Source organism: Peromyscus eremicus, chromosome 20 (assembly GCF_949786415.1).
Source record: "Peromyscus eremicus chromosome 20, PerEre_H2_v1, whole genome shotgun sequence".
In the NCBI taxonomy this organism is placed as follows: Eukaryota; Metazoa; Chordata; class Mammalia; order Rodentia; family Cricetidae; genus Peromyscus; species Peromyscus eremicus.
Window position 1 is genome coordinate 29593403 of NC_081436.1, and position 27178 is coordinate 29620580.

General features: G+C 49.5%; 1 protein-coding gene across 2 annotated transcripts in view; it reads left to right on the plus strand.

Moving 5' to 3' along the window:
* Trappc9 (trafficking protein particle complex subunit 9) overlaps positions 1-27178 on the plus strand; it is a 482662-nt gene that overhangs the window by 103194 nt on the left and 352290 nt on the right. For both annotated transcript variants that reach the window (XM_059246876.1, XM_059246877.1), the window contains 4 exons: positions 322-407; positions 2859-2985; positions 6346-6478; positions 10964-11127. In XM_059246876.1, coding sequence (XP_059102859.1) covers positions 322-407; positions 2859-2985; positions 6346-6478; positions 10964-11127 — 510 coding nt within the window. The remainder of the gene's footprint in view (positions 1-321; positions 408-2858; positions 2986-6345; positions 6479-10963; positions 11128-27178) is intronic.

The window sequence follows — 27178 nt, forward strand, 5'->3', positions numbered from 1 at the left end:
GCTGGTTGTGTACATGGTGTTAGGTATGGCAGGTTCATTTAGAGAGCACCTTTGGGGCAGTTATGTATAGCAGATTGTTGCAATAAATCAGGAGTATGTCTGACCAGGTTTTAGGGGACATAGAGAAGTCATGCTCTGGGCCCAGTTGCAAGTGGCCCCTATACCTGCTTAGGGTACCACCAATAACCATCACAGCAGTCCATCAAATGAACTGCTCGTGCCAGGGCAAGTGTATGGCCTGTAGCTCTGCTGGACACATGAACCAACTAACATAGCAGTGGTACCAACTCACCCTGGAGATCTTCTGTGTGTGTTTTGTAGATTTCCAGTGGGTTCAAGGAGATGTGTGTGAAGTTCAGCTGATGGTGTACAACCCAATGCCGTTTGAGCTCCGCGTGGAAAACATGGTATGTGCCACCAGTCATTTGGCTGAAAACCTACTGTGTTGAAAAATACCTTTTTGCTTAACATTGGACATAGACATCCTCCGATGTATGTCTGATTTTACATCTGTTTACTAAAGTCTCTGAGTTTCCTGTGTGTGTGAAGGCCATGCTTTGTCATTCCTGTGTCTTGGCTTGGCGCTCACTAGCATGTGACTGTACAAGCAAGCCTTTGATATATGCACACACTGATCGTAATTGATTAAATATAGATTTGAAATAGTTATCTGGAGGTCAGGGTTCAAGGTTTAGTACAGGCCATGGGGTAAGAAAGAAATGTTTACACTGCATGGCTGTGAGCCTGCTGTTCGGATTCAGAGCCCTACAGAAGATGTCACTCCCTTTGTGGTCGCGCCCCTCAGAACAGCTCACCCACTTCTGTGGTCAGGGAAAGGGGACTTATATAGTGTCTTCATGTGGGACTCAAGCAAGGCCCCTGTGCACACCACTCCATGGATTCATTCCTTGAGGGCTTTCCCCCTCGTGTGTACCTGCCAATGTGCATGTTTTCAGGTACATGTGTGTGCATGTGTGTGTGTGTGCACATGTGTGTGGAGGCTTGAGTTGATGATGGGAATCTCCCCTGATTGTTCGTCCATCTTAATTTTTCGAGCCAGGATCTCCCAAAAATCTTAGAGCTTGCCAATGTGACTAGTCTCACTAGACAGCTTGCTCCACTTTTCCTCCGTGTGAGACTTAAAGATCAGCCTTCACACCCATGTGGGTTCTGGGGATCCGAACTCTGGTCCTCTTTCTTGCTCGGCGAACTCCTTAACTGCTGAGCCATTTGCCCTGCCCTCCTTGAGAATCCATTGCTAATGTCAGAGGGCAGCTGCTGCTCCACACATTTGTCTTTCTTTTGGCTTTTGAGACAAAGTCTCACCATGTAACAGGCTGGCCTTGAACTCACAGCACTCCACCTACCTCTGCCTCCTGAGTGCTGGGATCAAAGGCATGTGTACCATACCCATGTTTATTTAAAAAACAAATCTTTAAAAGTAGCTTTCACTTTTATCTGATTTAAAAATAATATGTGCTTATTATAAAAATGTTAAGAAGGCTAAAAGATTATAATTAACTATAAAGTTCCATTTGGAGATAGCCCACAACTTGTGGCCAGAAACTTAAAAACTTAATTATGAAACATTTAGGTATAAACTCACATATACCCACCACCTACCCTGAAGACATGTTAGCAACTGCCATTTGGCTTTAGTTAGCTTCAACAGAGGTGGGTGTCAATGTTCTTTGCTTAGGGACAACAGCCATGTAACTGGCTTTTCTTCTTCTATTCTTGCCCATGACATCTATCCACACCACATAGAAGTCACAGGAGCAGCCACTGCCAGCAGAGTGCCTTTGCTTCTGGTGTTCTCTGTAGACAGGGTTGGGAAAGGGCATGCAAGTGTGCACACACGTCCCCTAGGGTCCCTCCCTGCCTTCCTCTTGGATACCGCCATCCTTCCCTCCACTGTGAATGTACAATGGGTTCACAGGTCAGTACACTCCCTCCTGAGCAATGCATCCAAGATAAGTTCCTACTGTTTGGACCATTGCTCTGAGGAAAACCATCCCATCTGGGAGAACCATGGAATTCTTCCCCTGTGTGGGTCCTCTTTGCTCTGGTTGTGTTCTGTAGCTGCCGTGAAGTCTTGCACACGTGTGTGGTGAATTTACGCCAAGATGTTTACGATCTTTGTTAATGGTATTTCTCCTTTTTACTTTTCAGGTGTTTTTTTGTTTTTTGTTTTTGTTTTTGGCTAGATTGTAATAATGCCTATGTTGTTACAGCTTTCTTCAGCCTTTACCTCTTTGCTGACCATACTTGCTCATTCAGGGTTCAGTGAGGATCCCAAGGGGTGGCCTTGGTCATGACTTTGCTTTTGTGAATCGATGACTAGAACCTCCTGAGAACTGATGTCTCTGCACTGTGGCCCATCAAGGAGCAGCTTCTTGAGGCTGGGGACTCACGTAGTTCACTGGCAAGCTCAGTTCCTGCTCTACAATGAGATGAACAAACATCTCTACACTGAGATGCCCTGGAGTGAAATCACCCTCTGAGATATTTCCACACTGTATGTTTTTCTTTCGTGTTTAGAGAACTATTTATTTTTTCTTTGGGTCCACGTTCTCATTTGGCAAAACAGCAAAGCAAGGACTCATACGATGATACACAGGGCTTCACCCCAGCAGGAGTTTTTGCTGGCCACTCCACTCTGGAGTTTTTGCTGGCCACTCTACTCTCGGGGTCCAGCTCATACCAGCCTCCCTTGAAGTGCTCCGTGGGTTTTGAAAAGCCGCTGGCCTTTTCATGCCTGCAGTCCCTGCAGTGAGTGTCACAGAGCTCATTAGGAAGTGGCTGTCCAGTGTGGGTCTGAGCCAGGTCTCCTCACAGTGCTCCTTCACTTCCCGCAGGGGCTCCTCACCAGCGGAGTGGAGTTCGAGTCTCTTCCTGCAGCACTCTCGCTTCCTGCGGAATCCGGTTTGTACCCAGTGACACTGGTTGGGGTCCCACAGACTACAGGGACGATCACTGTGAATGGTAAGGAGAGTCCCTTGGTGGTTTCTGCACCACGGCACTTGGAGCTGGTCGTCTGACCCGTGATCCTAACCAGCTTAACAATAAGGAGAATATAGCGTTTATTTCCAAAGTGACATGGTGAAAAAAAAAATCCTGGTTTTGATATGTGGTGTGGCCGGGCTGGCTGGGGACCTGCTGTGCTCCTGTGGGGGCAGGGCCCATCCCGTGCTTCCCTCTCACTTTTCGCCTTCATGTCATTCTCCTCTGGGACAGCACGGACTCAGCTTCTCTCTCTGCCATCAAACCCCCTCCAGTGCCGCTGTACCCTGTTTCAGAGCATTGCGTGTCTGTGTAGACTCCACCTCCATCCAGCTCTTAACACTTACCAAAACGCCTGCCACCAGGGTCCAGAGCAGTGCTCTTCTGGCGGAAGCTGGGCCTGCTGTTTAGTCTTTTACTAACTGACTCCCTTATACAGAGGTCAGCCTTGGTAGGGTGCCTCCTCTCGGTCTCGTTCAGTCTCTTGGTTTCTGCAGGCTGTATTCCTGAAGCCCTGCCATGCGGGGTTTCTCTGTCCCCTGGCTTCCTTCCCCCGTTATCTTACCCCCTTTCCATGCCCTGTCCTTTCCCTGGCTCTCCTTTCTTCTCTCCTAATGCCTTTATGTGTGCTCTGGATTGAACTCAGGCCACCAGGCCTGCATGGCAATCACCTTTACTTGTCAGACCATTTCCCTGGACCCTTCCCTGGAGTCTTCACCTCCTCCTTTCTTTTTTTTCCCTCTTTCCTCTTCTTGCTTCTTAACCCAACCAAGCCTCGGGCTGCCTCCTGCCTTCGGTCCTGCATGCATGATTCTGCTCTCCCTTAGGGACAGCCCCCCTTTCTTGTCATCTCCTCAGATGTCTTGTGAGCTCTTCATATACACCATGTTGCCCCAGGACCCCCACCTGTCCTCCCTAAAGTGGCCTTTTTCCTAGAGGCTCCCGTCCCAGTGACACATCTTTGTGGACCACTTGCTCTAAGCAGCTCCCAGACCTCGCTGTTAATACTTTATGAGATGCTACTTCTGCCACCTGCTTGGCTGTTTTCTGTCTGTCAGATCGTGACTGTCTCGTAGGGTTTATCATAGAGCATGAGGACTGGTCTTTGCTGTCTTTCAGCCTCCTTGATGATGGGCCCAGCTTTCATACTGAAGCCCTTATCAGCTCCCTTCAGTTGGTCAGAGGCCTTACCCTTTGTCCTGTCCTGTTTCAAGGCACATTCCTGAGCCCTGGGCCATCCCAACCCAGTATCCTTGGCCTCCTCTCTTAAAAGGTTGCACCTGAATGTCACCAGGTTCCTGATGGTACCCACAGTACACCTGTCACCTGAACCTGACATGGGTTTCTCCTTAAGGTCTTCTGAGCATCTACCAGTTTCTCAGGGCTGGCATTCTTCCTTAGCCTGCCATCCTGATTTGGTCCCTCACAGTGTCCCCACGAGACTCTGCACACCTTATTTTCCATGGCACCAGGGGTGGCTTCTCTCTTACCCTTGGCAGTTTTGACCATAGCCCAGCAGCATCAGTACGTATGTGTTGTCTGGGGAAGATGTTGCTTGCTGGACGGTTAGATGGATGGAGATGCATGTGTGAGAACTAGGAGAAGCTGGGACCCAGTAGGGAGGTGGACAACAAAGGCCTGCCCTGGCAGGTGACCCTGATCTTTGAAGGTCTACCAGGAGCGGGCAATTGGAAGCAGAACAGAACCAATGTATAGGCAGGGGCTCTAGGCAGAGAGTACAGCTTCTCTAAGGGTATCTGTTTGAGACCTGGCATATCTGGAATGTAGAGGTGGTCAGAGGGAGGGAGTCAGGGTGGGGGTAGGTAATGACGGGGCTGGAAGGAGATGGGCATCATAGGGGCCTCAAACATCCTGAAGCTCATCCACTATCTTCTGGGGCTTCAGGTTAGCTGCTGTGTTTATACAGAGGAAGCTGGTCAGACAGGCTTCGGAGCCACCAGACCACAGGGTAGGGCTTCGTCTGTCCTCAGAGAGCCCAGGTAGAAAGGACACAGGCAGAGCTGTGGCTATGAAGGGGAGAGTTAGGCCCTAGTGGCTGGTCCAGGGACAAGACAGGAGCCAGTGTGTCTCGGTGAGTGTGAAAGCCTGGGAGCAGACCTTGGCTGTCTTTGGCATCAGCACTTACTTTCGGTGAGCCTTAGCTGCCTGGGTTAACCTGTATCATCCCGAGTTGCACTAAACACTGTCACCAGACTAGAGTTTACGTGGCCATGGTTTTAAGCACCGGTGATGTCTCAAGCAAAGGAAAATGACTGATTGTAACTAAGAATTACAAAGTCACCAGTGCTTCATAGACAGAATCCCATCAGGTTTTACACACAGGAAAGCATAGGGTCTTAGTATCACAGAGGTCTCTCGGGAAGGAAACAAACCCCATAGAAAGAAGACTTTGAGAAGCTCAGGGTGGGAAGGAGGGGTGGTTGTGTCAGGGAGGGTATATGGGGGCTGCTGCGGCAGGGTGTGTGTGGTTGCTGTGTCGAGGGGTGTGGCTGTGCCAGGGAGCAGATGTGGCTGCAGTGGCCGGGAAGAGATGCCTAGAGCTGCTCCAGCAACACTGTGCGTGGTGCTGACAGGGAAGGAGCATGGCTCCTCCCTAGGGAATAACTTCATTGTCCCTCTGCGACGTAGCACAGGAACGTCGCCAATCTGGGCTTCTAGCCGCTGGCCATCATTTAAATTTGTCACACAGCAAATACTATTTACAGAATCATCATCTATTGAAATTTCAAAGGCCATTTTAAAGCTTTGATTAAGCAATTTCAAGTGCTTATCTTGCTTACCAGCCTTTTCTTTCTGCACCGGCCACGTGCTGATCTTAAACTGTGGTCCCCGCACATGCGCGGTCGAGTGGCCGCGTCACCAAGCAGCTGTAATGACAGTAGTTGGCTTGTGAACCTTCACCTCTCAACAGAAGGGTTCTAAAGTATTTTTCAAATGCTCATTAAGTCACATTATGCCTCAGAAAGGAATATTAACTATCTCTATCATGATAGAGATGCTAAATCTGAAAGATATATTAGCAAACAGCTGAGCTGGTGACTGCTAAGCTGAGGATTGGGAGAGTACAGGGAGGGTGCTTTACAAGGGCCCTTTGTCTGGACCTGCCCGCTGTGGGAAATAGGGCACAGATGGTGTTGTCAGCGTCATTCTGTCCCAAGAACAGCCGACGTCTTTGGGGTACAGGGAGTGGTATGGGGGCGGGGGTGGGGGAGCATAGGTGATTGGCGGGGCTGGTGCTCTTGTGGCCTTTGTGACCTTATGAGGGGCCTACGTGGCCAAGCCTTGCCAGGAGCTGAGAAGCCGCTCCTCCCTGTGTTGCAGGTTACCACACCACAGTCTTTGGGGTCTTCAGTGACTGTCTGCTAGACAACCTCCCAGGAGTGAAAACCAGTGGCTCCACCGTGGAAGTCATTCCTGCCTTGCCAAGACTGCAGATCAGCACATCGCTGCCCAGGTAGTGGGGCTGAGGGTGCAGGGGTCTGTGACTGGAAGGAGTGGATCTTAGACCGCTTTTATACATTTCTTAAAAATAGCACGAAGGGTTCAGGTTCATCTGACTTGGATAAGGCAGAAAACATGGCGGAAGGATCTCAAAGGGACCAGAGAGGTAATACGTTCTCTGAAAAATACGTAAGAATGCAGTTGACTGCTTTCTCATCAGAGCTAAGGGACAACTAGCTGTTAGAATTGGAGTCACCCACAAACAGTTAGGGTTTTAAGAAAAACTCCTGGTGCCTAGAGAGGCGGCTCCGTGGGTAAAGTGCTTGCTTCACAAACACGAAGACCCGCGTTTGGACCCCCAGCACCACTGTCAAAGGCCAGGCCTGGTGGCACCAGACAGAGATAGGAGGATCCTGGGTGTTCACTGGCTAGCCAGCCTAGCTGAAAGGGCAGGATGCACATTCGCCAAGAGCCCTGTCTTTAAAAACCAAAAGCAAACAAAAACCAATAAAGTGGACAGAGATGGAGGAAGACATCTGATATTGACCTGTGGCCTCCGCATACCTACACACATGCACGCACACGCGCGCACGCACCCCCCCCCCCACGCACACGCACACTCGCGCACACACACACATGCACACATACACACATACCCACACAGTGGTGGGGGTGGGGGATTCTTATGATTGTAAAAGATGGTCTTCTGAAAAAAAATAAGCTTTTTTCTTTTATTTGTTTTTAGCATTCTAGGGAAGCATAAAAAAGAGTAAGCCTAGGAGGCCAGAGTAGCTGTTAGGGCTTTGTGGTCTTGCCTTGCAGTTCTTAGCCCAGCCTCTTTAAAAAAAAAATACATTCTTGGATTTTATGAGGTGGCTCCTGCTTATAGTACAAAGTGCTCCCCATCCATGGATAGTTAGAACACACTATATTATATATAGTGTTATTTTCTGTTTTGTAACCACCACATACATAACAAAAGCTTTCTTTATGCATTACACATTCTTTAAACAATGTAATTTAAAATTTTAAGTGAAAATAGCATATCATTTTTCCCCTTCCCTTCCCTCCAATCCCTCCTCTGTGTCTCATTCCCTGACTCCAAATTCATGGCTTCTTTTTCTTTAATTTATATATATATATATATATATACATATATATATATGTGTATATATATGTATATATATGAATTGATATTCATATATATGAATAAATATATAAAGACAATCTGCTGAGCCCATTTAGAGTTGTTTATAAGTATCTGTTTTTAGCATTGGTCACTTAGTATTGGGTAACCAGTTGGGGGCTCATCCCCGGGGAAGACTAATACTCCCTCTCAGCAGTCTTTAATTGTTTATCTTATCCTTATCTAGTGATGGGGCCCAGTGAGATTTCCCCTACCCCACTTGGGTAGGTCAACTGATGTCATTGTTGAGGTTTCAGGAGCGTCAGCTTCCCTGTCCTACCTGGTAGATACAACCTCACAGCAGACGTCTTGGTCCTGTAGCTCTTGCAGTTTTTTCCACGCCTTCTTCCGAGATCTTTTTGAGCCCTTGGTGTAGGGGTTGTGCTGTAGATGTAACCAGCGGGGCTGGCCACCCACAGTCAGTTGTTCTCTGCATTTTTACTCGTCATAGCTTTCCATAATGATCTCATCTGCTGCAAAAAGAAGTTCCTTTGCCCAGGGCCGAGAGTGACACTTATCGGGCTGGGCCAGAGCACAGGCTCAAAAAAATGTAACTTTCAGTGATTTAATAATGTACGTCTCACCCCTCTCAGAATTTCACAGCCACTTGTTTGTGGCTCCTGTGAGTAATAATAATAATAGCCAATAGGAAATAATAATAATAGTGAAATGCGTCTTAGGCCTTTCCCAACTGTTCGGTGGACCCTTTTCACTTGTCTAGCAGCGTTCTAGGTGGCGAGGCTGTGACAGTGAATGTGGCCCTGTGCTTGTCAAATGGGAGAGAATGACAGGCAGCCTTCCAGCCCGACCGTCCGAAGCTACAAGACGGGCAGGGAGGAGGCAGCAGCTGTGGGCTGTGGGGCAGGTGGGCAGCTGGCTCTGGAGGGAGTGCAGGTGGGAGAGAGGGTCGCGTGATGGGGGACATAAAGCAAGACAGAAGAAGCTAACTCCAAAGGGACCACAGATCTGACTGTAAGAGCCGCAAGTCCCACATTTTTAGAAGACAGACTCTTGACCTTGGGGTAGGATCCAGAAGATGAAACCTTGATCATTGGGACCTCATCACAGTGAAAAGACAGTTGTTCTTCCAAAGATGCCATTAGGAAAATTAAAAGACAAATCACAGGTTGGAAGAAAGTATTTGCCCAGCACATATCTGATAGAGTTGTATCCATACAAAGAACTTTTAAAATTCAGTATAAAGAAGACAAACGACCTAATTCAAAAACTGGCCAACGATCTGAATAATTCTTTCAGCACAAAAGATACACAAGCATCAAATAAGCCACCTGGAAGGGCACTCGGGCCCATTAGTCTCTTTGGGGCTGCCACCCTCCTCCTGAGGTGGTGGCTCACACCCACCGGGGTGGCTGTGATCGGAAGACAGGCAGCAGCCAGGCTGGGAAGGGATTGCAGGATCTAGAGCCCTCGTGCATTGCTGATGGGAACGTAAAGTGGCGTGCCCACTGGGAAGACAGTTGGGCAGTCTTTTAAAAGATCAAGCATCACTTTAGTGACCCAGCTATACCCTCTGTTAGGTAGCTACCCAAGATGAGAGCGACTGTATGCTGTTGCCAAGACGTGTACCTGGTAGTTCAATAGCGGCAGGGACCCCCATGTCCATCAGCTGATGAGGAACAGAAGGAGACACACGTGGACACTGGAGCACTGCTCTCTCAGCAGTAAAAATGAGTCAGCTCCTGATCCCCGCTCTGCCATAGACGGACCTCAGAAACACCATGCTGAGGGAGAGAAGCCATCGTGTGTGACTCCTCTTCTGTGAACTGTTGGGAAGAGGCATGCAGGCCTGTGGAGAGAGGCTGCCAGTGGCAGCGGGGGTGGGCGTGGAGTTTGGCCTTACGTAATTACACCACGGCTTTTCTCTTTCGGATGCTGGTGATGTTTAAAATGGGGTCTCCGTGGAGGTGGTGCAACTCTGTAAGTTTCCTAAACTGCTCAGAGATAAAAAGCAGGTGAACAGCAGTGTAGAGCTAGTCACACTTGGTTCAGTGGGGCAGGTAGATCGGTTTTTGGTTTGGTGGTGGTGTAGGATGAACACACCTCACCTCAGCTGAGCACATGCAGCCCCCGGAAAGGTGTTCTGTCTTCTTTCCTGTGGCTGCTTTCAGCCAGCAGCTCAGAGGCCTTGCCTCTGTCCCTGCTGTTCTTAGCAGTTCCCAGGAACCCAGAGGCAACCCAGTTAGAAGTGACACAGTCCTCGGCTTGTCCCCTGACCACTTTATAACCACAGAGAGGAGTAGGAAAGTGGACAGGTACCTGCCCCACCTTGGCGGCCCTCAGTGTCCAGTCCAGGAGAAGGATGGGGGGGGCGCGGGGGGGGGGGGAGGCGGCGGGGGGCGGTCCTAAGGGAAACCAATCAAAGGGCTGTTACCAGGGAGGAGGAGCTTGCTGGGGAAAGACCCAGTGTCACCCGCCCACCAGTCTGGACATCTCAAAGCTCATGTCTGCAGTCACACAAGGAAGGAAGGACTTGATACTCCAGCTGTCCCTCTAGGCATTTCAAGAGCAACCTCAGTTTTCTTTAATTTTATAATAGCTTCATGAGATGCATCTGCCTCACCTTTTTGTTTTAGCATCCCACGGTGCTTTAATAAAGCACATAGATACCCTCTGGTGTCTCTGTGCTCCCAGTGGGAAGACCTGGACAGCCTGTTCATAGGGAGCCAGGAGCACAGGGCAGAGGAGGGAATCCTTCTATAGACTGTTTTATTATTATTATTATTATTATTATTATTATTATTATTCTTTAGAGAGAGGGTAGGGGCTGGGGGAGAGATTCTCATGGGAATGACTCGCAGTTAACATGTCTATTTTTAAAAAATGTGTACATCTGTAATTTTTTTCTGAGGTGATTCACTGCATTAAAAAGCGATTATTTAAGTGGGGCTTGGCTGTAATATGTTATAAACATAGGAGAGGCTGAGTCATGGAATTCGCTCATAGTTGTTGACTACTACCGTGTGCTCTCCACCTGTGTGATAGTGAATGGTCAGCGGTAAAAGATGCCCTTAACCTTGACTTCACCCCTTGTGAGCACAGAGTGGAGGCTGTGTCGGACCACCCGGAGCCTGCAGCCCGACTTGTCAGCTACTTCCTCCACTCCATAACGACCTCCCTCTCCCCCCGCAGTTGTGTGTGTTTGTGACAACTGAGCACCAGGCCCTGTGGGCACAGCCAGGGCGTCTAGCCTGCTTCTCAAGTGTGTTCCTGTGCGACTGGTCTCAGCGTGTGGCCCGTGTTTTTCCCTTCTTTCTCTCTTACTTTTCTCCCTGTCATTTGCTGTGGTTTCAGGTCTGCACATTCCTTGCAGCCTTCTTCCGGCGACGAAATATCGACCAACGTGTCGGTCCAGCTTTACAACGGAGAAACTCAGCCGCTGATCATCACCTTGGAGAACATTGGACTGGAGCCTCTGGAGCAGCTGGAAGTCACCTCCAAGCTTCTCACCACCAAGGGTAGGTGGCATGGGGACCATCCGTGTGCTCAGTAGCAACGGAGGACACGTTGTAGAGAGCTGATGCTGGCTTACCCAAAGTGCAGCCGAGTCACCAGGAAGTCTAGGGCTGCGGGCTCTCTTCACAGTGTCCCTCAGCGCCAAGTTCTTCACCTGGTGCCCGGAATTTAAGTAAGTTGGTTATGGGCTTCGGCGGATGCTTGAAGGAATTCGTTAATGTTGCTGAGTGACAGAAAACTGTAGTCTATATGACAACACTTTTAAAAATAGCATTTTTATTAACTTTATTTTGTGCAGTGTATTTCTATTATATTCACCCCCAACTCTTTCTAGATCCACCCCCACCTTCGTACCAATCTAATTTTGTCTCTCTCTCTCTCTCTTTTTTTTTTTTTTTGTAAAAAGCTCATTACGTCCAATCTATGCTGTCATATACTCTTGGATGTGTGGCCATCATCTGTAAAATGGTCAGTCTACAAAGAGCAACAGATACTCTTAAAAAATATGGGTTCGCTTCTTCTAGCAGCTATCAGTTGCCAATAGCTCCCCAGCTAGGGGCGGGACTTCCTGTCCACCTCCCCTCTCCATGCTGGGGTTTCCTTTGGCTTGGCCTTTCATAGGTCTCGTGCATGCTGTTACAATCACTGTGAGTTCAGATGTGCTGCTAGCCTGCTGTGTCCAGAGAACAGTTTTCTTACAGTCCTCCACCACCTCTGCTTCTTAGAACCTATCCACCTTCTCTTCCCTGATGGTCTCTGAGCTTTTGGAGAAGGGAGTGTGAGGTAGATGTCCTGTTTAGGGCTCAGTACCCCTAAATCTCTTATTCTATGACCTTGTCCAGTTGTGGGTCTCTGTGTTGATCACCATCTACTATAAGAAACAGCTTCTCTGTTGAGGATTGAGAGAGTTAATCTGTAAGTGTAACAATTAGTCTTAGGAGTCAGTTTAAGACTGTCCATTTAGCAGAATAACAGTATTAGGTTCTCCTCCAGGGCCTGTGCCCTCTCTAGACACAGGTTCTTGACCCTGACAGTGATGCCAAGATATGGATTTCATCTTGTGGAATGGGTCTTAAATCCAATCATAAAGTATTTGGTTGCTTCCATGACATTTATACCACTTTTGCATCGGTGACCATGTCCTATTAGACCCATTATTATTGTAGCCTAGAAGGTTTCTACCTGGGGAAGATTGGTGATCACTTTTTTCCTCTGATGATGTGTACAACACCCTCCAGCATGAAAGCTAGCCAGCAGAGATAAAGCTAGATTTCTCGATGTTCTATGACCCAGGTATGTGATGCCTTCAGGAATAGTCTTTTATGGTGAAACTTGTCCCCATCTCCTGTAACCTACCTTGCCTTCCCAGTTTAGAAACTGGAAAATATTTTTTTCTTTCCTAAAAATAAATCCAAGTGATACTCATATGACTGTTGTTCACTCTGATCCTGCGTTCTTTCTGAAGCACAGCCCTTGTGTGTCTCTCCCTTAAAAGAAAATGTTGATTGTCGTTAAGAACACAATTCCAGGCTGAGGCATGGTGGTGCGTGTCTTTAATCCCAGCACTTGGGAGGCAGAGGCAGGTGGATCCCTGTGAGTTTGAGGCCACCTTAGTCTGCAGAATGAGTTCCACGACAGCCAGAGCTACACAGTGAGACCCTGTCTCAAAAACAATCAAAAAATAAACTACAAACCACCCCACAATTGCATGTCACGGACATCACATTTAACCCTTGAAGCTGTTGGATGCATCATTTACCCTCTAGACTCAGCCAGCTGTCCTGTCTATTTCCTGTTTACTTCCTCTGCTCAATCAGTTTACTTTTGGGCTCCCAGCCCAGTCAGCACGCCTCTGAAAACCTTCCCAATCCCTGGGTGTTGGGTCTTTTCCTGTCGTCCCGAGAGTACTCTCTGCTGACTCTCTTGTCTCCAGCGGGCAATGCGTGTCTCAAAAACCGTGACTAGCTTCTTTATTTTTAGGGCCTGGCACATAGTAGGTATGCAGGACTGAAGGGCTGCAGTGGAATGCCGTTTTCATATTTAAACAAAAAGGTAGTGACAGCGTCTTGTCTGCCTGTTGAGAGGATACGATAAATGGGGGGGGGGTGCTCTGAAGCCTTTTGCTTCATGTGGTCCCTTGGGCTGTGCACCTGGCAGTGCTCTGGACAAGCCATGACCTCTGCTCTCTCAGGCCCTTCTTCCGTCCTGGAGGCCTTTGGTGGTCCGAGGCCTCTCAGCACTGCCTTTGCTCAGGTGTGGCTTCTCTCTGACCCTGCTAGGCCCCGCTAGGCTTCCACGTTCTTATGCCTTTGAATTCTTCTGACTAGAGTGTTCTGGCAGCCACCCCTCCTTCCCCACTCTTGTTAGAAAAGTATTCCCAAGTGTGGAAGAAATGAAGGATTTCATTGTAGCCAGCCCGTGCATCCCAGTCATCTTTTTCTCCACAGTGTGCACTTTTCTCTGTTGCCTCATTCTGTATCTCTTAAACCTCCTGTCTGTCCATTCGTCTCTCTAATGCTGTTTAAGATTGCAGATGGCAGTTTGTTTTACCTCCAAGCGCTTTGGCACACATCAGTGCAAGTCTAGTTTCTCTTTGTGAACTGTGTGTACGTGACGTGTTCACCTTCTGAACAACACGCCACGATGTTCAGACCCTTACCAAGGGTACCAGAGTTCCAACTGTACTCTAGTGCGAGACATTTCCACCCTCTGAGGAAGCTCCCTCAGGTTCCTTCCCAGTGACCCCTTCTCAGAGGCAACCATACTTGTCACATTGGGTTACCCATCATGCCTTGCACAGGCCTAACCTGTTCTCTTCTGTTTCTCAAGCAGGGAACCTCACTGCTTATACTTTATAGGCAGGGACTCTGAAAGCAACAGAGGCCACAGATTCAGGGGGGAAGCAGGATGAGAAGCAAGATCCAAATTGTTTTTAATTTTAAAGATTTTTGATTTTTATTTTACACGTATGAGTGTTTTCCTTGAATGTATTTCTGTGTACCGCGTGTTTGCCTGGTACCCATGGAGTCCAGAAGAGGATGTTGTATCTCCTGGACCTGGAATCAGAGTTGTGATGCTTGTGAGCATATGTGTGTGGGTGCTGGAAGCTGAACCCAGGTCCCCTGTAAGAGCAGCCAGGGCTCTTAACTGCTGCGCCACCTCTCCGGCACCTGACTTTTCAATTTTTTAAAGCCACGACACCGTGGGTTTCCTTTCGGGATTTCGTATACACACGGACGCTTTTCAAGGCCCCGCTCTCAGCTCTGCTGGCCTCAAGGGAGGAAGACGTGCAGACGTGTAGTGCCAGGCATCGTGTAGCCATTTCCGAAGCCGCACAGTTACAACTGAAAGATTAAAGCCATCATTCATTTTTTTTATTACTGTCCCAAGCAGCGGTACATTTACATGTAGAATTAAATTAGCGAAAACAGGCCATCTGCTTTCAAAATAGACAGAGGAAATAATCCCTGCGGCGGCTGGGCAGCTTGCATTCTGCAGTGGAGAAAAGCTGTTAGCATCAACAGATGACCCGCCTGACGTGAGGAGATGAGGAACTGGCCTCAGCTGGGAGCATGGGTTCCGTGCTGGGCCCCCAGACTCAGCCACGCCTGTTAAAGGAGCCCCCTTTTTCTGCACACGCGTTGTCTCTATGGGAAGTCCAGTGCGCCCTGCTTCTTTAACGTCCCACTGTGGAATTTTGCCTGGGTCTCTGGGTTCCCATGCTGTTTTCTTTGTCCCGAGTTAGCTTTGTTTTCTACCTCAACAGTAGCAATTGCCATTCCTGTTCCCTGATCTCCCAGCGGGTGAGCCACCTTAGAGGGCTCCAGGGAAGGGTGGTGAATTGGGCTTTTCTCTGCTGCAGCTTCAGGACATAAGAGCTGCGGTGCAGGGACAGTAAGCGTGAGCACATGGGGTGGGCTGTCCTGTGAACTGTGAGGCATGCTCACAGGACCCTGGAAGCCCTCAGGAGGCAGGCCCAAGGGGGCTTCCTTCCCTTGCATGCAGGTTTGCCTTAAGTCGCCCTCTGCATACCCTTTGTCTTTGCGGAGCGTGCTCGCACACCTGGAGCCTGGTACTTGCAGGAGCCTGCCTGCAGGACCAGAAGGTGACCTGAGTCCTTTGCAGCCACCACTTTTGCCCGTGTCCCCCTCTCTCCTAGATGAACCCATTGCCTGCAGTCATTCGCCTTCTTTCCACACTCTGGGCTCTCCTGACCTGTGAGATGCTCCTCACAAGCCCCTTGACAAAGGCCGTTTGCTTCTCGGGTGTGTAGTGAGGACCAGTGATGTAAGGAGACCCTTCCTGGGCCTAGACTGTCTTTGGGGCTTTGATGGGTTGAGGGTCCTTGTTCACAGGTCTCTACGATGCAGATGTAGCGTATCCACACTGTTGGAAGACAAGGGTATCTTGCCCCACAGGGTGTACCCTTCTGATCTCAACTTCCTTGTCACAGAATCTTTCTATGTTGTGAAAGGTGTAAACCCCCGTCTTTGCTTAAAGTACCACAGAGTTCAGTGGAATGAAGGCGAGCTCAGGAAACACGTATTCATTTTCCCACAGACGTCATAAGAAAGCTCAGAGTATACATGTATACACAAGCACGGGTAGACAGGTTTGTGGCTCCATGGGTTGATCCCCAGCAGCACAAACTGCAGAACAAAACCAAGAAAGCAAGCGTGACCACACAGCACATGGATACACATACGTGCTCCTTAGCGTTCTTTTCCTTGTTTTGTTTTCAGATTCAGTGTGTGTGTGTGTGTGTATGCACTTACAAGTATGTGGATGCGCCTGTGTGTTGTGCTGGTGCCTGTGGAGGTCAGAAGAGAGCATCAGATGCCCAGGAGCGGGACTTATGGACAAGCTGATGTGAGTGCTGGGAATGAAACTCCAGTCCTCTATGAGAGCAACAAGTGCTCTTAACCTCTGAACCTATCTACGGCAGCTCCCATTCTTTTTCTTTTCAGTTTGTGTGTGTGTTTATTGTATACGTGTGTACGGGTGTGTGTTCACATGGGCACAGGGGTGCAGGTCAGAGAACAACCTCAAGTGTCACGGTCCTTACCTTGTTTGAGACAGCTTCCCTTTTGCTTGCTGTCGTGCCCACTGTGCTAGCTGGATCCTCCTGTGTCTGCCTCTCACCTCTCTGTAGCAGCACCAAGACTCTATGCCCACATGCCACTATCCCCAGCCTTACATGGGTTCTGGAGAGTTGAACTCAGGTCCACATGCTTTGTGGCAAGCGTTTTCTTCATAGAGCCATCCCTAGCCCAGTTCCTTCACTCTCTGAATTCATTTATTTATTTTTAAACAGCACCGATTTATTTATTATTTGTTTGTTTGTTTATTTATTGGTTTTTCGAGACAGGGTTTCTCTGTGTAGTTTTGTTGCCTATCCTGGATCTCGCTCTGTAGACCAGGCTGGCCTCGAACTCACAGAGATCCATCTGGCTCTGCCTCCTGGGTGCTGGGATTAAAGGCGTGCGCCACCACCACCTGGCTGATTTATTTTTTTATTGCCAAGTTTTATAATGAATTATTTAAAAGTAGTTTTTGAAGCTCAGATGTGTTGACTTTGGTTTATCATCAGTATTAACACCATAACCACAACTACAATATTGATGTAGTTCCAGGAAAGGCAGAACTGGACCCTTCCTTCCACGCTCCCATCACTCAACTTGGACTGCTCTGTCAAGCCCGCCAGCTGAACACTGACATTCTTTAGTTAACAAGTGTAACGGCACCTACCTACACGAGTGTAGAAATTGTCCTTCCCGAAAGAAATTACGTACAACAAATTGCTTTCTAAAAATACAGAGATCACACCTGTGTCTCCTGTCATGCTGACTTCACCTGTATGTGCGTGCAGAGAGTTGAATGTCTGAGCAGAAAGTGAGGCCTCGGTGTTGCGGCTTTGGTGGGTGAGATGCTCTGTGTCCCTTCCTTTCCTCCCATGGGTAGCGTCATGTTCCTGAAACTTAGAAACTTCTCCGATGGTGAAGGTTTTTCTGTAGTGGTGTCCATTCGACTCCCAGTGCGAAATCACCAGCTTCATCGATGGCACTAATGGAGACCCCAGCATTGGGGTAGTGACCATTGTTTCGGACATTGTAGTGAAAAGCAGCAAGGCAGACGGGCTGCGTTATTGATTTCTATCTGGTGTTATTCTTAGATGCAGACCACCCTGTTGGGTTCTGAAAAAAATCCTTTCAGTCATTCCAGTCTGCAGCCAGTGGTTCTAGGAAGAGATAAACACAGGAAGGCCCGCTTGTGAAGCTTGAAGCCAGATTCTCTGTTGCTGCAGCCACAGACCCCCCTCCTCACTTGGAATTACCTCTTAGCTGTTGTCTTAGAAATACTCTCATGGTTTGGCGCCAGAAGGAAATCAGCTGTACCCCACACATGAACTGGCTTAGTATTTCAATGCGTCACCCCTCAAACCTCAGAACTTAATAGTTAGTCAGCAGTACACTCAGACACCGTTTGAAGTAAGCCGCACGCTTGGGAAGGAAGGGCAGGGCTGCCTGCACGTGGGGCTTTTCGCACGGCTTGGTTATTTACTGGCCTTAGGTTGCATGGGGCCTGGGTGGCTGGTGATGTTCCAGTCTCCCCATGTGATCCTGTGAGAGCATGTGGGTGACAGTCCAGCCTGCTGCACCGTTCTACTGTTGCTCCTGGTCACTGTCACCTGACTGCTTGAGCCGTGTTCGACAAGGCAGCTTAGTGCTCTCCTCTGGGTGCTCCGCCGCCTCACGCTTCCAGAGCAGATGCCCACGTCTCAGGAGTAGCCAGAGCTCTGCCTGGCACCTCTCAGGCAGGCAGCGACCACCACTGCCTTGCGGGCTTAGAATGTGCGAAGTCAGCAGTTAGTTCTGTGTCCCTGGTCTGCCAGGCCTAGTCACCCTAGCAAAGGGCTTATCAAGCTGACTTCAAATAAGACGGAGGGGTGGGGGGTGTGCCACACTTGAAGAAGATGGGTATCTGTACAGGTTTATGGCTTGAGCTTTTTTTTTTCCTTGCCCTTAGAAATTACATTTCTAGAATAGTGAAGTTTAAATCTTCCTCTTCTAGGTGTGTAAAGCCTCACGGAGCCTTGAAACAGTAGCAGGGGGAACTAGAGAGCTACAGCCCTGGGCAGCTCCTCTCTCAGGGAGTTGAGTGGGCAGCCCCCGCTCTCCCGTGTTCTGTCCACATGGAACCCGGGGCCAGCGCAGTTCACGGACCCAGGGGTCCGGTAACGAGCTGCCTGGAGTGCCACACAGACGTCACTCACCCTGCTGATTTCCTGTCTTTTGGGCCCAGCCTGCTTCTGAGTTGTTATGCTATTTTTATATAATTACTGTCTTTAACATTACGGCCTTGCAGGGTGAGGTTTGAAAAACCGATCGTGTAGAAGACTGGTTTCCGCTCTGTGTCGTCAGAGAGCAGAGTGTCACGGGAAGTGAGGAGGAGGAGGAGGAGCCCATGTGTTTGCTTCTTGCAGGTAGATAAGTTGCTGAAACCAGGCTCCTGTGGCTTAGTGTGAGCTAGCAGGAAGCGCCCAAGGTCAGCATTTCAGCCTGCCGGTCGAGTGGCCTTGCTACCCAGGGGCTGGTTCACTGGGACGAAGTCCCTGGCTTTGGTGGCAGTCTCTGCTCATGCTTGGCGTGGTTCCGTGCCACTCTTCTTGTGGTGACGCGCGTAGGAGGCCCTAGGCACAGTCCTAGCCCTGCACAGCCCTGGCACTCTCAAGCACTCGGGACACAGGAGTGCTTCCCACAGGCTGCCATTGCTATTGTTCCCTCTGTCACTGTAGTCTTGTGAAATGTCACCTGGCTAGACACCAGCCGGAGCATTGTGGTTCTATGCCCTGACTCAGTTTCTTAGCCTAGCATTCAGTTGTTGTGTTACAGTGCTAAGGATCAATCTCACGGCCCTGACCATGCTAAGCATGCACTCTCTCTCTGAGCTACATCTCTCTCTGTTCTGTTCTCTTTCTCATTCTTTACTGTCTTTTTTTTTTTTTTGTGGTTCTGGGTGTTGAACTCGGGACCTTGTGTATGCTAGGCAAGTGCTCTCACCCTACGCTATACTTCAACACCTTCCTCTTTTTATATTTATTATTTATTTTTTTTAGTTTAGTGTTTTTTTTTTGTTTTGTTTTTTTTTTTTTTGAGACAGAGTCTTACTCTGTTACCTAGGCTGGCCTTGGACTCACAATGTAGCCCAGGCTAGCCTTAAACTTGTGGCAATCCTCCTGCTCTCAGATCCCCACATGCTGGGGTCATAGGTGTGAGCCGTTGTACCTGGCTTACCCTTTTACTTTATGTAGCTAGGATTTTATTTCCCCAGTGGGTTTCATCTATAGCTTTCCAGACCTGACTTTTTTCCTTTCTTACAAACAGTTTTTTTTTTCCTGGTATCCACTGTATTTCAGGCATTGTGCTTTAGGGAGCAGGATGGCAGCAGTCAGGATCCCCAAGGGGTTCTGAGTGTGGCAGGAGACTGGGCTGTGAGCAGGGGCAGCATGCCCACAAAAACAGAGGGCAGGAGAAAAGCCACAGCAGGATTATACTCTTGCCTTTCCTGGCTCTGCTAGGTTCCTGTCTGCTCTCTGGTCACCAACTCTTCCTCTTTTTATCCAACTCCTCCACAAGCCTGTGCCCAGCAGCATCTCCCCATCTTGACTCATGCTGGGCACTGCGGGAGAGGGGGCCGACAAGTGAGTCTGATCCAGGCCTTCACCTGTCTCTGCGCCCCATCTGTGAACACACATCCACGTGCCTAGAACCTTGCTGACCCCTGATAACCTTCTGTGATCCCCCCAGCTCTGGCCTTCATCCCTGGGCACAGTGTACATTGTCGCTTGCTGGCAGCCTTTCCTGCCTCTTCTAGAAGGATTGGCCATGCCGCTCCCACCACACCCGGCCGCTTACACCCGTCAACAACACTTACCTTGCTTGCCTTTGTGTTCTTCCACAGTCAGACATTTATTACATTTATATGCAGTTGCTGTGCCAGCACATGAATAATGCATGGGTCCTGTCCTCCGGAGCGCACGGTTCAGCGTGGGAGTCAGGCATGTGTTCACTGAGCTCTGGCTGCACACCCTGTGTTGTATTACCTCCGTGTGACTGACCACCGAGAATGGGCCCTGCAGCTGTGCTTGCTGAGAAGATGTCAAAACTCCCCAGTGACTAAAAGCCATTCAGCTCAGCGCCCACTTGCACACGGGCAGGATGGCGGTGTCTTTTTGTCTAGTTTGGCATTTTAATAGCAAATTCTAGGGTCATGCTGGAGAAGTCCGCAATCTAAGCTGATCTCTAGACAGGGTGACATGCCTTGCCCACAGCATGGTGGGAATTGGTGCGCTTGGCTCCTTGAGGGTGCGGATTGGAAGGAGACAGAGACAGGGAGAGCAGAAGTCAGGGTTGGAGACTTTTTTTTTATGTTCCATTTCCAGCAGGTTGGTTGGGTGCTTGGTGTGTTGTGCCTCTGCCAGAAAACTGAAGAGAGGAAACAAGCCCACCTCTTAAGACTGAAGCGGGCATGATTTCACAGGTTTGGTGCGGGGCTCAACAAGGGGGCGTGAAAGAGTGGACTGCAGGGCAGCTTGTGGGAGTGGAGTCTGGCTCTCCCCACTTCGGTTGCCTAAAGTTTGCAAGTTGGTGGGGAACCTATCCAGACAGGAACTGTGTGGATTTGGTGACATGGTCTATGGCCTCCTGTTCATGGATGCGCCCACCTGGCCGAGCTGTCTGTGGCAGCAATGGATGCAGTACCTGGCTTTCACTGTCTCTGTCTCTCCCCTCTGCTTCCTCTTTACCAGCTTGCCTAGGCTGTGCCCTCACACAGCGCCCAGCCAGGGTGTGGAAGCCTGGGGGACCTCCCGAGTTCATTTAAACACATTTAAGACGTGAAAGCCACCTACAAAAAGCCCCCCAATCAGGCAAGAAGAATGCTGTATTTGTAATCTTTCGAGGTAATCCCTCTGCCCCATGAGAGAGCTGGTTCTTTCATGCAAATCTGGGCCTCTGAGAGTTTTCTTTTAGTTCTAGGCAGTTGATTAAATCAGCAGACAGTTATGGAACCTGTTTGGTGTGTAGCCGAGGCAAAGTTTCTTCAGAGAGCTTTGTGCCGAGAGGAACCTGGCTTCTCGTCTGGCCCGCGTTTGGAAACCACTCTGCTCCTGTCCCACCCTGCCCTCCCGCCAGACCCTTCTCCTTCCTAGAGCAGAGACCACATCTTCCTTACAGTGGCCGTGTGCCGACAGCTCACTGGCCGGATGGGATGGGTGCAGCGGCTGGAGCAGCTTCCGGGTCTCCCACCCCATCGATTCCCATGTGCTAGGTTGCTGTGCTGAGATGTAACATAGCCCCATTTAATCTCACAAAATTGAACACCGGTGCCTTTACTCACTCTTGGGAGTGACAGAGGATGTGTGGCTGTGCTCATTCAAAGAGCCGAGAGTGCCAATGTGGGGGTTCAAGTTCAGGCCTGTGACCCCAGAGCTCACATGCTTGATTGAGTATTGAATTTTGTTCTTACTTTCTTTTCTCGAGGTATTGTATACCTCCCATGAGGTTTTCCTGGGGAATTCTCTGAGCTTCAGTTCAAATGCTGGTTAGGTTCATATCTCAGGTGAGAGGCTGTAGGAGAGTGGAAAGGGCATTGTTCTTGTGCGGTATTGCTCTGATTTGTCTTCTTGTCCGTCTTCTCTCTCTCTCTCTCTCTCTCTCTCTCTCTCTCTCTCTCTCTCTCTCTCTCTCTCCCTCCCTCCCTCCCTCCCTTTCTCTCCCTCCCTCCCTCTCCCTCCCTCCCTCCCTCTCTCTCTCTCTCTCTCTCTCTCTCTTCTCTTCTCTCTCTCTTTCTCTTCCTCTCTCCCTCTCTCCCCCTCTCCCCCTCTCTCCCCCTCTCTCCCCCCCTCTCTCCCCCCCCTCTCTCCCCCTCTCTCTCTCCCTCTCCATCATGTAGCCCAGGCTGGCCTTGAAGTTGCTTTGTAGGCAAGGATGATCTCGAACTTCTGCTTCTGCCGTTTCTTTTGATCACGCGCTAGGATTACAGGCCATTCCTCACCACGCCTGGTTCCTGGGATAATGGAAACTGAACCCGGGGCCATTCATACCAGGGAAACACTCTACCAACTGAGTTACGTGCTCAGCTCCCTGGGCATTGTGTCTTAGCTGATCCTCACCGGTGCCTCTGTGCCTCTCAATAGCTGCTGCTTGAGTTTCCTTATACCTCATGGGGACAGGGCAGTTCTCATGTGTACAAGACAGTACTCCATAGGTGGTGACAAGAACCATTATCCCGTAATCCCAGGCCCTGCTACACTATGCCCGCACAGGTTGTGTGAAGGAGGCATAGCTTACCTGAGAGGCTTGCACTAGCTTTTTTTTTTTTTTTTTTTAAAGCCAGGTACAGTTCTGTTTAGGAATCTGATCACCTGCCCCTTGCTTGGCTTCCACAGAGTAAATCTACCATTTGTGAGTTTATTCGGCTGTCACAGTCAGGTGTGGGGACTCAGATGGTGACACACATGCCTGGGACATAGCCATCCAGTCCCTCAGCTCACATCAGGACACTGGAGTCTTCGCTGTGGACAGCCTTGGAGGAGGATGTGCATGCTGGCTTCACAGGGCTGCTGGAGTGCATTGGAGGGGCTGGGGAAAGGAGGGGCCATGGTTTTATGCATATGTTTGTTTGTATATAGAACTGTGACATAGGCTTATTGTAGTGAATTAAAAAAATACAAAGCAAGTAAAAATTACCCATGATCCTATGGCTCAGAGACAGCCAGTGTTAGATAGGTATGAGTTTTTTTTATTCATCTATTTATTTTACATCCCGGCTGCAGCCTCTCCCCATCCTCCCTTCCCAGGCCCCCTCCCTCCCTCCCTTCCCCCTTCCTCTATCCCCTCCTCTTCCATCTCCATCCAGGAAAGGGCAGGTCTCCTATGAGTATCAATAAAACATGGCATAACAAGTTGCAGTAAGACTAAGCACCTCCCATGTATTAAGACTGGGCAAGGCAACACAGTAAAAGAGTCGGAGACAGCCCCCATTCCTGCAGTTAGGAATCCCATAAGAGGACCAAGCTATCCAACTCTTACATATGCAGAGTGCCTAGGTCAGTCTCATGCAGGTCCTCTTCTTTTCTAAAAAATTATTTATATATATATGAATGTTTTGCTTGTATGCATATATGTGTACCACACATGTGTCTGGTGCCTACAGAAGCCAGAAGTGGGCATCAGATCCCCTGGAACTGGAGTTGCAGACATTGAAAGCTGCTATGTAAGTGCTGGGTATCGAACCCAGGACCTCTGGAAGAGTAGCCAGTGCTCTTTAACTGCTGAGCCACCTCTCCAGTGCCCACCTCCTTTTCCTCCTCCTCCTCCTCCTCCTCCTCCTCCTCCTCCTCCTCCTCCTCCTCCTCCTCTCCTCTTTCTTCTTGTGAATGTTTTTATGAGATTGGAGTCTCATTGTACCTTCTACTTGATTTGACTTTCTCTACATAGCCTTTCCCCATTTGTTCTAATTATAATTCTAAAGTGATGTCTTGGTGTACACGTGTAGGTTCCATGTCCCATCCTGCTGAGTGCCTACTGGGTGCCAGGTCTTAGTCATTGAATAGGGAGGGGCACTGATGACAGCTAACGCTACTGTGTACTTGTGGAATGCCAGGCATGGTGTCAGATAACCAGCATGGATTATCTCATCCTTGCACAGCTCTGGGGGAGGGGTGCAAGGGCCACACAGCTAGGCAGAAGCAGAATGGGGTTCAGTGAGTGGGAGAGATAACCAACACTATCTGGGTGTTTACTTGAAGCTAGGATCCGGCCAAGCATTTGATTTCTACCAACAAGTTGATTCTGCATGACAGCCTCTGTTCTAGAGACATACAGAAACTTGGTGACTCTTCCTAGGGTACCCCGCCACAGCCAGGGCATGGACTTAGGCATTTTTTTTTTTATCTGAGCAAGCATCTCTAGGTAGCATAGTATCCCCTCTCCAGGTGGCAAGAGTCAAAAACAAGGGCTGACTGACCCTGCCTCTGCCCGTTGATTGCTTGGTGGATGAGAAGATCACTGGAAGCTGAGAGAGTTCAGGGGATGATATGGAAGGGAGCAGTACAGGAAAGGAGCCTCAGGAATTCCACTTTGAGAAAGCAGGTGGAACAGGATGAGTGGAGGGTACCAGGCACGATGGAGGTAGGAGGAGCGAGTGGTCACTGGGGTCAGAGACCATCATGCTGGTTCCAGGAGGTGATGCAGCCAAGGGGCTGGCTGTGTGCCTGTGTTTCAGAGGTTGGTCTGAATGGGTCTCTGGGATGGGAGGCTTTTGCAGGACCTTTGTGTCTTAGCTGACTGTGGGCAGTGCTGGGTGAGGAAATTACCATGATCTTGTTTCCTGTGATTTCAGCCCCTATAGAGGAGGGCTGCTTGGTTTTCTGTAGCTTGGGTTCTCTTATCCTATGCCATTCTGAGTGGAAGTCCTCATTGCTCCATAGACTGGAGTTCCTGGGTCATTGAGAGGATCCAGGCACTGTGTCTGGCTTGGGAGGAAAGACCTTTCTTCCATTCTGGAGTTGGGTGCAGAACAACAGCCATTCTCCCAAACCAAATGCATTCCTAAGACTCATGGGTGCTAAGCATCCCATTGGCCTTCCCTTCTGGTCTTTCCAAAAACCACCTACTGGGGGCTAACCTTCTGCATTCAGAAGAAGAAAGGGAAGCTGACCCCCAGTGAAAGTGACGTTTGGTGAGTTAGGCAGTGGAGCCTCCATAGTAGGATGAAAGGGGCCTTGAGGTTTGTGGGGCAGGCTCTAGTGTTTAGGACCCTCAGCTGACCAGAGGTTCTGAGGAAGCACAGGGCACATATATGTAGAGCAGTGAGCAAGGGGACCTGGGAGGGCTGCCTAAGAGTGAGCAGAGAGATTTCCAGGGAACAGAAGCAAGGCTGCCAGGAACCCTGGTTGCCTAAGCCCAGAGTCCTCAGCACCCTTGAGAGGTAGGAAGGAGGATGTGTGCAGCTGACAGCGTGACCTCAGGTCAGGCTCTGTCTTGCTCTCTCTGGTTCCTCCCCTGCCCATAGCTCTAAAATCTGTCCCAGTGTGGAGTCCTCGTGCTGACTCTGATGGTGTGACTTACCCTCTAAAAGACAGGATGCACCCAGGGGCACTCTTGCATATCCTCGTAGCTGAGGGGCTTGCGTTGAGTGCCAAAGGAAGTTTCTGGACACAGGGTTCTGTCCCTTGCTGAGAATTCAGTTGGCCTTACTGCTTCCCTGCAGATCTGTAGCTGAGCTTTTCTGGTTTTCATTGTGAGGTTCTGTGGCTCTCCTGATCTGATGCACTTTTCTTCTCTTAATCCTGTTCCTTCTTTTGCTTTATTGGGACTTGGTCACTTACTTTCCTCTAATTGTGACTTTCTAGCTCTGTCCCTAAATTCCTATGAGGATCTCTTTGGTAGCCATAGCTTCCTGAGGCCATGCAGGTCTTTGTGGTGAAGTCTTTGCTGTCTATACCTGGCTCTCCAGATATTTACTTCCTCAATCATCCAATCATTTCTTCTCTAGCCATCTTTCTCTCCCAGATGGTGCTGACGTCACGTGGTAACCCCTGGAGACCTTCCTAGTGGTAGAGCTGGGGATCCTGAAGGCCAGCGGATACGGGCCGAGCACATGTCACTGGCCAGAGCCCTCATAGCCCAGGACTTCCCTTACGTTGTCCACTTCAGTCTCCAATAGACACTAGCAAGCATCTCACAGCTTATTGGGAAGATTAAGTGAGAGTGTGTGAAAATGTGAGGTGTTAAGAACGAGCAAGTTAAGTGAATGTGAAGTGGTCCCTCACTCCCCCCTTCAGGAACGCCATCTTCTTCTGGCTTTGCTCCCGTTAGCATCCGTCTTCAAGGGAACAGGGAGAAAAAACAATGGTGGCTTAGATGGGCTCTTCTTGGCGTGTGGCTAGTTCTCTAGATGCCGTGGTTGAGCTGCTTCTGGCCAGAAGGACACTGACCTATTTTGATCTCCCAGCACAGTCCAGCCTTGAGTGCTCACAGCTGCTGACATCCACTGATTGTTTTTCTTTCACTGGACCTTGGCCCAGCTGTCCATCTTCTACTGAGTTCCTGGAAGTTGATTTATGGGTCGCTAACACCAGCAGAATCCAGCATTATGTGGGAAGGGAATGCGTGTGGTGACTTCAGAGTTGTTTCGACCTAGAATTCTAGGTCCTTCTCTTGTTTGTGACTGTGGATAAGCTCCCTTATCTCAATAAGCCTCAGTTTCCTTCTTGAGACGGTTCATTCGTTATAGAGAATTGGTTTCCAGAAAGGATAGGACAGGGACAGCAGCTAGTTACTGCCGCCTCTGTAACTGAGTGACCTTGGTAGGAGGGTGTGAGCAAAGTCAGGAAGGACCTCCTTCCTGGGTGGCAGGACGGACCCATTTTAATGGTTTCCTGTCCCCTCGTTGGTGGAGGGTTCTCACCCCTGGGTATGGCATTGGGTAGACACTAACATTTTATGGTGGACAGGTGTGAGAGGCAGTAGTGTGCCAGTCGCATACGGGCCACGTGAAGTCACAGTCTGAGTGAATAACCATCAGGGCTGTGCAGGCTTTGCCGCTTGGTGGGAGCAATGCTCTGCTCCTGTGGGCTCCTTTCAGGTTTTTGGAGGCTGGCTGGGGAGCTGGGACCCACAGGAAGAAGCAGAGACTGTGTGTGGCCCCATGTAAAGTAGGCGGCTTGGCTGGGATCTCATCTGGGGGAACAGTAAGGAGGGGACCCCTGTGACGCTGTGTGAGGCCTGCCCTGAACAGCAGATACGAGGCAGCTGTAGTGTGGACCCTGACTGTTGTTCTTAGTCCAGGCCTAATTGTGAAGAAGGGAGGGGTCTGCCTGGCAGAAGGGAGCTGGAGGGCAGAGGCTGCATTTCCATTCTAGAAGGTAGCCTGGCCCTGTCTCCCCAGTCCACACCTCTCCCTCCCTCAGGCCCCTTTGCTTCAGTGTTCCCAGTCCACAGTCTCCTTGTGAACTGCAGAGTGTACTTCACTTAATCTTTGAAACAG